The sequence below is a fragment of the Sylvia atricapilla genome, chromosome 1 (genome assembly GCF_009819655.1).
Source record: "Sylvia atricapilla isolate bSylAtr1 chromosome 1, bSylAtr1.pri, whole genome shotgun sequence".
In the NCBI taxonomy this organism is placed as follows: domain Eukaryota; kingdom Metazoa; phylum Chordata; class Aves; order Passeriformes; family Sylviidae; genus Sylvia; species Sylvia atricapilla.
The window spans coordinates 104,935,132-104,950,075 of NC_089140.1; the positions used below are offsets into that span (position 1 = coordinate 104,935,132).

The 14,944-nt window shown below is 37.6% G+C and overlaps 1 protein-coding gene across 1 annotated transcript in view; it reads right to left on the reverse strand.

The window, feature by feature from the left end:
• The window catches only part of ROCK1 (Rho associated coiled-coil containing protein kinase 1), an 83,146-nt gene continuing 68,202 nt past the window's right edge, over nucleotides 1–14,944 (reverse strand). Inside the window, exons 28-33 of the mRNA XM_066329667.1 lie at nucleotides 12,550–12,620; nucleotides 8,723–8,811; nucleotides 7,505–7,583; nucleotides 7,125–7,386; nucleotides 6,138–6,345; nucleotides 1–1,500 (exon numbers count right to left, since the gene is read on the reverse strand). Coding sequence (XP_066185764.1) covers nucleotides 1,497–1,500; nucleotides 6,138–6,345; nucleotides 7,125–7,386; nucleotides 7,505–7,583; nucleotides 8,723–8,811; nucleotides 12,550–12,620 — 713 coding nt within the window. The 3' untranslated portion in view covers nucleotides 1–1,496. The remainder of the gene's footprint in view (nucleotides 1,501–6,137; nucleotides 6,346–7,124; nucleotides 7,387–7,504; nucleotides 7,584–8,722; nucleotides 8,812–12,549; nucleotides 12,621–14,944) is intronic.

A 14,944-nucleotide genomic window follows, 5' to 3' on the forward strand; every position in this document is an offset into this window, starting at 1 on the left:
TCATTTTCAAAAGGGTCTTTCCATAAATTACTTTATTTCTCATTAAATGAGCACAGAGTCATTATCATATTAATAACAGATATGTTTATTATTACATATCCATCAGTGCGGATTTCAATACCACTTGAAACATGCAAATAGTCCTAAGGACGTTATCAGTATTCCAGTGCTTCTTATTTAATACACAACTGCAAAGCCTTTATAAATTACTGAGGAGGTATTTGGTTAACAAATAAAATAAAATAAAACCATACTGCCCATACCATGGATGTATTCCTGCTACAAAGCAAGAGTCTGACAGCATTTACTGAAATTCCTAAATACCCAGAGCTTTTGCTTTTCTTTTTTTTTTCATTGCCTACACATCTCTTGGCTTACGAACAAGAATCAGTCTCTTAATAAGAAGAATTCTCACCCAAAGGTTGTACTTAATTTAGAAATGCATCTAGCATCTACAATACTTCAACCAATTAAAGTTCAGTAAAAACTACTGATATGCAATAGTTTTATAGAGGTTTCTTTTGTTTAGTTTTAAGTTTCTACATATTTATCGACATGGCAATAATACAATTACCTCAAATTAAGGCACTAAAAGAAGAAAGTAAAACCAAGTAAAAGTGTTCTAAGAATAATTTACAGTTCAAACAGTGCATATATTTCTTAAATGTTTGTTAACTTAATGTACGTTGTCACTTAAAATTGTAAGGCAATATATTATACAGTAATAGAAATGATGTACCCCAGAATATGCTTCCAACTTGGTGGTTCTTTTTACTGTTAGTTTCTAGTGCCTCTAACAATAAAATAATTCAGTATGGCTTGGCAACAATGCATAGATTAAAGGCAATTACTTGTTTTCCCCCCTTTACAAACCTGCTGCATCAGTATTCTGTAAAGCATAATGCAAAATATTTAACACTTTGATACATTCCATAGTGGGTGGTTAGCATTAAGGTTGTAAAGAACTCTGCAGTGAAGGCACTGATGTTCAAGTGATATAAGGCTTCATTTTAAGCTAGTTCTGCAGTCTTCAAGAGCACAGCTTAAGAGTCTTGAAAGCAATTGCTCACTGAGAAACCTTCTCACTGAGAAACCTTCCTCTTCTACTCCATTTCATATGCTCATCTTGACATAAATATCCCTTTCACAGGGTTTACAGTCCTTTTCTTCCACTGGTACAAAGAACATTGGCTTTTTTAAAAAAATCAAAAAAGGCAGCACCTTTTTTATACACCTAGCTAAGCTTTACTTGCTTTAACTTGCATTACATAGTAATAATTAATCTAATCTACCTTGAGGCAAACCCGCAATTAAACACCCTCAGCGTGCTTTTGTGCCAAAGCAAGGAGGAGACAGTAATAGCGATCATAACCCTGAAGCCTGTGATAGTTATGTTGAAAGGAACAACAGCCCATCTGCACTGCTCTGTGTGGTTAAAAAAAGCCCTGTTTCTCTGACTGCATCCCACGAAGTTCCATTAAGCACTGTACATGTGGTTAGCTGGAACAAAGAAAAAAACAGACAATTAATAGCAAATATAAAAAATTAGCTTTGTAACACTAGTGTGTGTTTGCCAAGAGCCTCAGTGAAGAAGAAACTTTAACAGAATTCTTTTTTCAACTGACAAGTTACAATACTAATATCATACCTACATCATCTTCCACAAACTGTTCTCAGTTTCTAACAACATTAAGTAAACAAAGAGATCAGACAGATGATATTACTGCAGCTTTACAAGTAAGGAATTAAGAATCAACAATCGTGTGTATTCATGGCAAATGCAAGGTGACTCTCTTTCACTTGCAGGACAAGAAAAGGCTCTTTAGGCTAAGAGCACGCACATGCAGTTGCAGAGCTCATCTATCTGATGCACAGGAATTTTGGCTGGTTGGTTGTTTTCCTCTTCAAACATGCATTAACTTGACCAAGTGCCCAAGTCCAACTATATTAAAACAAAAGACCTCAGCTGTGCTAATATAACGTGAATAATCAGCAGACTGTAAGCCATGAAGTGTCGATTTTGATCTCAAAGCAGTACTGCAAATGCCAGCAAGTTCATCATGAAGTTCTAATTCACAGTCACTAGTGATAAATTATTAAAATGAGGAATAGAACTTAGGATGAACTTTTATATGTGAAGCTCCTTTCAATGGGTCTGAGACACCTCTCGGTGAAGTCAAGGAAGCATTGCCTACCAACTGCAAAGAAAGGTGGGTCAGACCCTGAATGAAATGTACTGAAATGTCTTCAAGCACGTGCTCAAGTCTCTATCCATTCAACAAAACAGTTAATGCCTGCTTACATGGTAGGACTCCATCACCGAGAGCAAGTTCTGCTATACTGTCTGACAAGAGAACAATTTTCAGATACTTAGTAAAAGCTAGACACGTATATCCCATAAAAATCATTGCTGCTTCTCTGATTTCCACATCTACGTAAAGTGGTGAGGGAGGATGCAGCGTCTTGAGTTCATAGAGGCTGATCCAACAATTGACTGCCTCCTGAGAGGAAAAGAGCCTGCTGTTCCTCTGCTTTATCACCTTCCTGACCCTAGGAAAGCATCCTCCTACTTACCTGTCCTCAGCTTTGGCAATCACTGCACTTCTCAGTGCACTGACCCACTCACTAGCTTGGCACAGTTAGTCTACATTCTTTTTGACAGTCAGGAAACTAAACTGTGTACCTTCATGGAAGGGTCCAAAATGGATCATTCTGAGCACTTATCTAGGATCCAAGGACAGAAAAGGAAAAGAAGATGGAGAGGGCAAATCCTCCCCTTTAAGCAGCAACAGGCTGTCAGATGAGCTCAGATACTGTGCTATCAGTTAAGTGTTCAGTACATAAGCTACACTGTGAATTTATTTAATAAGCTAAATTTAAACATTGGTACATTAGAAGTGGATTTTCCTAAAATAAATCGCCTCCTCTTTTTAAACATACAGGACAGAATATATAAGGGCACTGGCTGGATATAGCCCCTCACAGCAGTACTTGTCTAGTTCATAGATACAAATCAAAAAATTTGTCTGAAAAATGTCCACAGTGTAACTGCCAGAATGAAGAGTTCCAAGCCGGTCTTTTTTTAATGCTTCTTTCCTCAGTGAACTCTGAATCTTTTCACTGTTTGCTCACATTGCTCTGGAGGTGCCATGCAGGCCTCACTCCACTCAGCCCACTGTCAGCTGTCTGACGGGGACAGAGTGTGACACAAAGACACCCAAGGAGCTCCTCGAGCATGAGGGAGGTGCAAGGGCCCCCACCTGCCTCTTGCAGACATTTTCAGGCAGCATGACAGGCAGGAGCACACACATACCCAGCACTCCTGCTGCTCAAGTGCTGTGCCTCTCTAAATGCCTTATGCTCATTCTCCACAATCACTGACTACAACATGCAGCATTAAAACAGTTTCTTGTAATTAACTACATGTTCTAAGAAGCTCTGTTAGTATTTGACATAATCAAGAAGCAAGATACCAGTTATGTTATCGAGTTCACCAATGGATTTGTTGCCAGTCTAGAAGAGTAATGTAAATGTTAAGTGTTTGATCCATGTCACAGCTTGTCAGATAAATTCAAGAAGCTAGAGAGATAAGATACCATGCAGGTATTAGCTTCTGAATTGACAGAAAACCTAAGAGCTTTATTTCTTCCCAAAAACTTGGAGGATCTTCTTGGGTGGTGGAGAAAGGTGTGAGCAGAAGTTGTACACCAGGACAGATGGAGAAAACACAAGGCTGCAATATTTGGAACAGCTGATCTGACCTGACATTGACTCATGCAAGAACATCACCATCACCCTTCCTCCTTTTGTTCTTGAGGCTCTCCCTCAAACCACTGCAACTTCTGAACCCAACAGAAAATCACAAGCTTTTCTTGTGTGGAGTTAGGGTTGGATTGCTTTTGTTGTCCTGCTTTGGGTTTTTTTGATTTCCTTTAGGAAAAACATTCCTGGATTAATTTTCTGCTAAAAAATAGATCAGTTCATTCTGGTAATCTGTGAAGCATGAACTGACTCAAGATAAAGCTCAGGAATGTGCAGCTGTCCTCCTTCTGGTGCTGGTGAGCTATTAGACTCCATTGCATCTTCAGGATCTTTAAAACAGAGCTTTAATAATGGTGTTTCTCATTTTTTAAAAATGTTCCATTCCCAACTTGTGTATTTCTGCGATTCTGTAACACTCTCAACAGGACAATGGCACTAGGATTAATAACAGCAATAGTCTGGGTAACTGATGTCCCCAAACATACCCATTCCTTTAAGAGCTACTGTAAACTTTCAAATAGCCAAACCTTTTCTGTAACAGATTAGCTGTGCAATTGTCCTTGCTAGAGGCAACTCCAAACCAGCACTTCTATTAAGACTGAGTGACAAAAAATCAATTAATTGATTTAAGAAAATGGATTTTTCTCCCATAGGATTATGCCTGAAAGCTGGTTATTACAGCTACCAGAGGACCTCACAAGGATAAATGGAGAGCATTTCACTCAGAATGCAATTCAAAGAGTCTTTTGGAAGAGAAAGTCTACAATTCTAAACATCTCAATGTGAAATAAAAAAGTATGCACTATCCTTACCAAGGCAAGGATCAGCAGCGGGGGGAAAGAATCTGTAGACTCAAGAACAGAGGATGATTTTTTAAATGTACTATCAGTATCTTTCAAGTATTGTTTTAGATTATCCAATTACCATACCTTAAAGATGCAAGAAAATGAGACATTAAAACAATTCTTTCCAACCCCACTGGCTAGTTGGTTGGTAGGTTGGTTTAGGAGAAATTAGTTGTTCTGTTTTCTTCTTTTTTTTACTGTCCAAGAGCACCTCCTCTTCAAAAGATCCTTAATTTAACATCTATTTTGCGGAGTACATTGACTAACACTATGCAGTGTCACATTTTTAAAATTCTTCTAAAACAGTATTAATGATTCTTACATCATCAGTTCCGGAGGTTTTTCTACCTAATCCTTTTATGTTGCAGCATGATAGGCTTTTTCTTGCAGTCTTAAGTGGTCCAAGATTCACTGAAAAACCTTACTAATCAGTCACATGTCTCTTTAACCAGTTCTGGTATCCTTGTCTGCCTTTAGTAACTAGTTTTTAAAATCCCGATTATCCTTGAAATAAAGGTACCATACAAAGCATACAGCACTTCACTGAGCAACCTGATCCACCCTGGCAGAGCGGGTTGGAACTAGATGATCTTTAAGATCCCTTCCAACCCAAACCATTCTATGATCGATCATTTATGTTTCAGGATGGAAGTCTTGGGGACAAGAAAACCAATGCCCTTTCTGTCTTTCATATTTTTTTCTCTTCTGTTTTCTTCAGGGAAGATGTTTCATGATATACCTCATGACTTCTTATGTGCAAAAGTCTGCATTTATTGCATTTCATGCCAGGAATGTTGGGTAGCCTTGTCAATCGGAGAAGACTCTTTCCTTACTGAGACACTAGTTTCCACTCTGTACTGTCAATTCCATCAGTTATTTGGGGAGAAAACAACACACATACCGCATTCTAAAGCTAATAAAGGTTATAATCAGATTACAGTAACCTAAGCATTAAAAAAAGTGTCTTGGTCTTACATCATGTCTTGGTTAGTGCACAGGGTCACAAATAGTTTACAAAAACAACTGCTGGGATAGAAGACAACTGGGAATGAATAAGCAGGGAGGAAGAACAGAATTACTACTTAACTGGCCTCACAACAAAAGAACTGGCTTCACAATAGATAGAATCTGTAAGTTTCTTATTCCAGCCCCAGTCACAAAGAATTCTAGCATACACAAGCTCTGAGTCAATCCATGGATGGGATGACTGTGGATCACCCTTGTTGCTAAATGCCATTACCGACACATTCACTGAGCCTTGCCTTTAAAGAGGAAAAATAAAATGCAAACAGCTCCCTGCCAAGCCCTGGCAGGCCAGGTACCACCTCCATGGTACCTTTACCAAATGTGAAGAACTGATAAATTTACCATAACAACAGGAGAATTCTGCTCTTTCCTTTGAGATTTGAGCAAATCAGCTCAACAGCTGTAACTATGGAATTATTTCACAATTTCATATGAAATAGGACTTATAGACAGAGGGGCTTTTTTAGCCAAGGAGATCTGTAGTTTTTGTAGCTTATTTCTCACCTATTTTTTCCAGAAGTATTTTTAACAACTTTTCGGAATGACTGGTTTGCTGAGGATCTTGTAGACAAAGTTCTAGGGGAAGCACGAACAAAAGTAGATGGTGGAGTCTTAGGGATCTTCTTTACTAAATGTGTCACCCATTTCTTCTGTTCATCTTGACAGGATGCCAACAAGAGCATATCTCTTGCTGAAGTTACATCATAACTCACTACAAGGAAAAAGGAGGAAGATGAGTCAGTGAAAACCAGGGCTCCTTGTCAAAGTAAGAGTTATGACACACCAACTGTGCCACTGGAAGGAACAATGGCACCTATTATATACATTCTTGTATGGAATTTGTTTATAGATTTTTGGAAGACAGCAAATAGCAGGGAAGATTATGAATATAATGTTTTTCACTATTTGTTATTCTGCAGTCAGATTCTTGAGTCTAACATGAATATTCAAGAAATGAGAAATTATTTACAATTTTAATAAGCTGGCAAGTTGTGTGGGTGCCTCCTGGCCAAGTTCCAGAGTACATACCCTGAATGCTCCACTTCACAGCAGCACAAGGAGGAAACTTCTACTCCAGTATGTGAGGTGGCTGAAGAACCACTCTGCAAGGTCTTAGTAGAGCTTGCTGATACAGCCACTGCAATTGTCCCTATCATGGGTCAGGTATAAGTGCAGAGGGAATGATGTGTGCACCAAGGAGCTGCCCAGTACTTGGGCACAAACCTCTAGGGAACCTTGTGCTCTCAGGGCATCAGCAGAGCTCCATCAGTTACACCACCATAGGCCTCCCTACACAGGTTTGCCACAGTTGCCTGTTCATAAGCAGTGTAACAGCCTTTTGCTTTAACAGCAACTTCCACATCTAGAATTGTGGAACTTTAGTTTTAGGTTTAATTTTAAACTGAAGTGCTTTCATTCACCTTCAGTAGTTTAGCAGGTTTGGCCTAACCACATGGAGAACACAGAACACAAACAAACCATGAGTATTACCTTTGCATGGTGCAATTAATTCCTCCTTTTTATCCAAGTGGTCTCTGTGGCACTTCACATGGCATCTTCGACATTCTAGGGCAGCAGGGGGTTTAAAGACATGCCAGAGAGGTTTGGCACAGGCCTCACAGTTGGCTGGAAAGTGGTATAACGTGGGAATAAATTCATGGCCTTTGTGATTTAGAAAATTCGTCTTCTCTGCAGGCTGTACTGGTTCTACCTCCAAATCCTTCCTGCATTCTCCCTCATTAGCATAGAGAATCTGAAAAAAAAACACTGCTGTGTTATTGTTGAAGCACTAAGTACTCTTATACCCTCTTCACAGAAGCCACCACTTCTTCAAGAGAGTTGAATAGACAGGAGAATATACTTCTTTTTACCTGGAATATTTTAGGAATTTCTGCAGTTTCAGCTCTATATACATCTCCTTGAGTTACAGGCCGGACATGAAACAGCTTACTAGATGAGAAGAAACATGAATCAGAAAATTCTAAAATGTTATGTATGGTTCAGAACCATTATAAAACTGCTTTGAAGTTCTTAGAAATTATGCAAGCAACACGACCTACTTCAACACTGCACTATGATTTTACGAACTAATTCATAAACCATATAGATTTTGTCTACCCACAAAAGACCAAAGTATTTCACAGCATGGAAAGAGGGTTATCTTACAATGGAGACAAGATCAAACATGGTAAATTTACTTAACATAAAGGCTTTCAATTATTTCCTCAAAACACTAGGAAGTCTAACATTATCGCTAGAAAAGCTTAGTGAAAACCTGTACGGAAGTAACCATATTAAGTAGAATACTATCCAGTAAGTTTTTTTAATAAATCATGTTATAGCTTGATGAACAACCTATGCCAAAACATCACAAAAGGAAACCCGGGGCACATGCTGTTGAAAATACTATTTAAATTGAACAAACATCATCTTATATTGGGTCAAGACTCTAAGCCCATCTCTCCCAACATCCTGTTTTCACCAGTAGCTGTATCAGATGTTTATGAAAAAAAGAGTACAAAACAGTTCAAAGAGAAAATAACTCTTTTCCTGGTTATGAGCAATTGGCAGCTTAAGCACTTCCTGAGTTTGAGATTCCTTCCAGACCACTGTATTTGTTAGTCCCTGATACATCTGTTCAGGAATTCTAAAACCTTTTTCCAATTACTATTCTGTAAGATCCCATAATGTCAATCAGCTGCTCAAACATCACAGTCATGTACCAAAGAGGGGCTTCAGTAATATTTGACAATTTTCCTCATGTATAACCAATGTAAAGGAATCACAATTAATATATGTTATTACTTTAAACAGAAAACATCTGGAAAAGTTAGAAATGCTTTGGAGTAGAACAGAAATGATCCTTTCTCTTTTTCACTTTTAGCAATCATAGGACAAAGAAAAAGTACTATCGAAGTTCTGTTAATGGTACATTGAAATACAGATAGACAGACATTTGCCAACTATTATGGGAAATTAAAAATTACTTACAGAAATTTTATTTCAAGCTCCTGGATTTGCTATCTGCTATTTCACACACTCCACTCTTTTGTCAATTTGTATCCAAAACTAGCAATAACTTTACTTACTCTATATCTAGTACCATAGATGGATTAGACTGGTCCTTGTCTTTTTCATCATTGTAGAACAGTATCTTTTTACTGCTCACCACAACATACTGTGGAAAGAAAGGGTAAAACAGTTGAAATTACATTTTGAAAAGCAATTATTTATCCTAATATACTCCCACACACACATAAAAAGCCAAGTAAATTAAAGGTTTCAATTTGTCATCAGGAGATATTTAAATCATCCTGAAGGCAGCTGCACTATGGACAGCTCTGCAATGCTACAGTTGCAGTGACTACATTGCCACTGGATCACTCTGAAATGCTTGTGATGACTCTGCAAGTCCATCTGTACACAAACTCAGAAATTTCAGTTGCTACTGGCAGGTTACTATGAGATTTACTGTATCACTGTGAGTGACACAATGCAAAAGTTATCACTTATTGATAACGTAAAAAACTTCTCTAGTTCTACAGGCCTGCAGGACTCACTGGTACTTCACAGCAAACTGCTGGCAGGCTAAAAACAGAGTCTCATGGCTCCTGCTATTTCCTACACTTCCAGTTTAATGGTCTGGTAAAATAAAGAGCCAAGACGAATCAGCAGAAACAGAGGTCTGGTACCTACAAATACACTGAGATAGTTAAGATAAACACCTCTAACCTAAGCTCTTCCCAGTAAGTTCAAGACTGCAATTCACTGCCTGCTGCTCTTCACTGGGAGTTGCTAGTCCAACATCTTTGCTGGAACTGTCCACAAGCATAAGCTCACCAACAGCTGTGGCTGTTCCTTCCCCTGCAGTTTCAAATCTTTTAGAAGGAACTGAAAGATATGAGACACTAAAGAGAATTAAAAGGAGGTAAACTGGCAGCTCTGTCTACACTGATGTCCAGATTCACATATAACTCAGAAGGAGGTGAAAGGACAGAAAAACATGAGTGTGAATACACAATAGTTCATCTTGAATTCCAAGTACTGGCAGGTAACTGGATGGATTTCTGCATAATGCAGATACTGATAATTTGAATAAATGTGTACTCCTTCTACAAAGGGAGGTTTCAACCTCATTTTACATAGGACTTGAATCTGACCTCAAAACCTGAGTATGAACACCACCTTAAGTTTATGGAACAGCATTTTTAAAATGTCCTGTGCAAGGTGTGAGCTACAGTTGTCAATGTCAATTACTGAAATACATCTAAAAAAAGTCATGAAGGGGCATTTTGTCACAATTCTTTAACAGAAAGCCTGATCAGCTTGAGTAAGTACTAGGCTGTGTGTGAGCCTCCTGTGATTTTTTCCCATTGAAGACAAAGACTGTACTTCAATTCCTTTATCCACTTCAATAGAAAACTAATGCCTTTTTCACCTTTGAAGTGTGCACCTTTGCTTTCAGAGATAAGAGCAAACCCTTAAATTACAACTATCACAAATGCAAATTCTGACTGTAAGGGAATTCAATTATCACACTATATATAAGCCTTGGTGAAAGAACAACTTAACCTCACAAAAAAAAGTTAAATGCAACAGTATCAATATCCTGTTGTGAATATAAAAAAAACTTCTGACAGTAGTTCTTTTTACAGTGGTTTTTGAAGCATATTTTATCATCTTTATTTGGGATGAAATGAAGCTCTAGATAAAAACAAGGGAAACCCATTTCAGTGTTAGCTTCAGGTATAACTGAAGTGTTTATTCTCAAGCAAGTTTTCCACACTCACCCCTTTCTAACTTAAGCTATGTAACTCAGAGGGCATGGGGCTAAAACATCAGTGCTACTGATATTTGAGTCAGAAATGCAGCAGCTCAAGTTGTAACAACTCAGGCATCAATCCAATTACGCTCCTAATGTCATTTCGCTTTTTCCTTTAATTTAATCTCGGCATGCCTATATTTGAGGTTTCATATACATCCCAAAACTGAAACTGGAGGAGAATTTGGAAGAGAAGCACCTGAGGAGGCTGACTAGCTGCCAGCTTGCTTCAGCTACAGTACACTTCAGCCAACAGAATGCACATGTGAGTGAACATAGTCCCTCATTACTGTGTCTCACTGATATGAACCTCAGCTAATGAACTTTATCAGTCCAATTTATTTAGTGACTGAGCCATCCATCTGCAGCTCAAATTCCTCCAAAGTGCATTCAAACTAGGAAAGTGTGAATTGATTAACTGCCTAAAATATCCTGAGGCAAATAAATATGCCTATAACTGGGCATGCTTGAAGAAATTCTGGTAGTCTTTCACTGGAGAAGCTGCATTTATCAGGAGTTTTACATTTCAGTTGCCAGGGAATGCAAAACAGAATCTCCATTTTCAAAAACAACCATAAAAGAGTGCTAGAAGCATTCTGACAGGAAAATGACACAGTATTTTATATAATCCAGAATAGAACAAAACTCCCTGATTTGTGCAAGGCAGAGTCAATTCTATAACAAGAGGATTCAAGCAGCCTTAGCAGTCAAACAGATCTACAGGACACATTTGCCACTCTTTTTTGTTCCTGGTGGTGAACACCTTTTTTGTGGGTAAAGTACCTTCTCTTTCTCCTTCTGTATATTTTTGCTATTAATATCACTAGTTTTATTGTGCTTTTCTTAGTCTTGCTTTGTGCTCTTAGTAAACTGTTAACTGAATCCATAAATTCTGCTTTTGTTCTTCCCCTACTCGAAGGGGCAGGGGGAAGGTGACTGGCCATTAGTTCTGCCATTAGGGCAGAACTTATCACTCACTCCCAGCAAGCCAGAATAGGTGGTGGTTTTAACTTACAGCCAAATCACCAAGATCTGATATTGATGCAAAAACAGGCAGGTCTGGAACTCAAACATTTGGAGTGTATGAAGACGGCCATGGAATCCCCCTGAAAATAGGAGTACTTCAAGGGAGGAGTACAGCAGCTAAACGCCCAATACAAACACTCAAGTGCTTCTTTCACAGGAAGGAATCCCTTCTCCTTTAAATTTTATAGGAATCACTTCCAGCTGTTGTAGAATGTGAATGGGAAATAGGAACATTTGAGAAAGGCCTTTCAACAGGAATCAGAAAGTTATTTCTAAAGGGTCATGAATAACTCAGTAATTTTCAGTAGCAGTCTTTGAATATAAGGAAGATCAAGGAAAATAAACTGTTTCATACAATTAGCCTTTAAAATTAAAAAAAAAAATTTCTAAAGACCATGTTCACTTTTGTATTTAGTTGTACTAAAAGATGTTCAAAGGGGAGAACTGAAAAGCCAGAAACGAGAATCAGGAACTGATTCTAAGTATCTCAATTTGAACACTGGATGTGTCAAAGAACCAGATCATAACCTTTGCAGAGGCAAAACAAGACTGCTTTGTTTGGAGTGGAAATTCCAGCACAGAGATCCTGTTTCTGAGAGTAAATCAGTTCTTTTCAAGAGAAACGGATCATTTTAAAGGTAAGGGAGACAGAAACATCCTTGGAAATCACGTGTGGCAAGTTACAGTGTGATGCACTCTTCCATGACCTTCAGAAAATTTAAGTGTGCTATTCCCTACTCTGTGCTGCCAAGTTGCACAAAGAGGTTCTTTTTCAGTAACAGAATTATAAAGACGTTTACTCAAAGAAGAAATGTGATTTTTAATGGTCCCAAGGTGCTCATTGTAAAGCATTTCCTCCCCTGTTGTAAATCTGCACAATGTCACTACTAAAGATTTCACACTGAACTTGAATTTTTCGGGATTTTTTTTTTCTTCAAGAATGTACATACACTAAATTACTCTTAATTATTTTGTTTGTTTCCTAAATACGTGTTGTAAAACCAATTCACCACATGCCTAGAAACCTTTCCAAGGAAATTGAAGAAGAAAGAAGAAAGGCGTTTGTACCTGTTTCTTCCAGCCATGCCGCCTTATATTTCCTTTGTTTGGTACTGAAAGCCAACCTTCAAGTCTTGATTCTGGTTAAAAAAAAAAACATATTTAATAATTTTGTGTGTTTATAATTATAAAGCAGAATAGCACAAAAGCAAACTGCTACTAGAAAGGAAGATGTACTACATGCGGTAATGGGCAATCACCTATTCAGCAAAGCAGAATAAAAAGCACAGCTAAATAAAATGAAGATATAAGCCTTTAATTCATGCTTCATCACAAGCCAACATCTGATTACACAGTTACTGCACAGTAAAAGTAAAGCTGTTTTCCTTGATGCCAGCATCTAAATACTGTACGTAAATACTTTGCAAAGAGCCAGGCAGGAAAGACTTTGCTTTGAAAATACATTGCAGTTTAAATTAAGAGATTTTCAATGTAAACATAATTTAACATTCAGAGGGGCTGTATGAAAATACTCAGCAGGAAGATGCAGGAAGTAAAACAAATCAGATCCACATTTTCCACAGGAAACAAAAAAAGGAGCAAGAGCACAAGAGCAAGCAAAGCTACATGGGTGTCCCATTACTCACAGAAGATAAGCATAGGAGATAATTAAATAAGGAATGCAGGAAGAATCAACTAGATATAAAGAATAAGAGACAAGTGTTTTACTCAAATTTTCAGTGAAAAATTCTCGAAAGAGAAATGTAATTTAGTATGTTCCCACCAATAAACTACTGAAATAATTTAGCATGATACAAAAAAAGGGCCACAAGAAAATTTGCATTCTGCCTAATGTGGACTGTTGATTTAAAAAGCCCTTCCAGCTAACTGAGAGTGGTTTCTAAAACTAAAAATTATCAAGCCAGGTAATAGTAGCACTGAAAACTTCAAAAGCATTAAGTTAAAATTTTCGGAAACATTCTCCACAACCATTTATGTCCTGAGGACCTGGTTCCTTTTGTCCTTCAGGAATAACTCTATGTGAGGTATATCCCAGTAAGCTCTGAAATGCATTCAAATGTATAGAAGTTATTGTACATATGCTTTGCTATGTAGAATTACAATTGGACTGACAGCCTAGCAAGGCATTATAATTAGGAATTCCCTCATTAGCCTTACAGCAGACAATATTTAGAAATGGACTATAGTCAGGAATATGGAATCATTTCCCCACATAGAATAGCTTCAAAATACTGAAGGACCACTGAACTACTGATATCAACTGGAAGAAAAGCACATCAGCAGAACTCATTCCAGTTAGAAAATTTACTTCCAGTAAGAAAACTCATTCCAGTAAGAAAAATGAAGAAAATTTGTACCTCCCTGTCTTCTGACATCTGCATAAGAACTGTAGGGACTGGAGGGGTAGGGTCCCCAAAACCCTCAATCCTACCCCTCTGCTATCCTAGACTCTCCCCAGTTATTGATACTCAGTAGCTTTGGAAAATAAAATCTATTTCCTCCATGTCTACATGCCTCACAGATAATGCTTACATTGTTTTGAATACTTGGATTAATTTTTACATTAAGAGAAGATTCTTCCATTTTTAGAAATTATAGAAACATCTTAAAACTCAGGTTTCCATAGCAAAACAAAGAGATGAATTGCTAATAAAGAACAAAGCATGGGTGACTGCCATTCTAAAGGAATATAAAGAAATATAGGAGGGATGACTTGTTAAAAGAAAAGAAGCATCTATTGAAGTTGTGGCATAAGAAAATCTGGAAAGAGCCAGTGATGATGAATTTTACAAGATGCTTATAGGGACAGAAGAAGTTTTTCTAGGTTCTCTTCTATTTCAGCATGTTCTGAAAACAATTTCAAAACAAGTAGGAAGTAAATGAGGTCTTCCAAATTAATCCATTGACATTCTTTTCTCTCTACTACAAACCTATTTTAGGGAAAAAATTATATTTGAGTGAGAAATGATTTCTGAGCTGTGAATAACATCTTGCAGTAGAAAGTAACAGTTTCCAAAAGTATTCCTTTTTCAACAAAGCTAAAATTCATCTGGAACCAAATGTACTCTTGAAAGGGGAGATGAGCTCTTTCATTCCAACCCTGCCAGAAAAGTTCCTCTCAAGTAGTATTTATAGTGCATTTTCATTTCTCTTGACAGACTTAGCACAACTACAAATGCTCATCTGGCCACTTCACAAATATTTGATCCAGAAGACTAATATTTATGAGTGTTCTGATTAAGTAATTAAGAAAATATGGGCTATCTAGACTATGAAAAACAATCTTCCATTCCAGTCTTTAAAAACAGGCTCAAAACTATCGCCTGACAACTTCCCTGTATTTTGGAAAAAATACCAGAATTGATACCTCATATTTACAATCCAGAAAGTCCAAGATAGGCCTCTAAAATATCTGATGGCTAGCTGGATCTGAATAGGATAT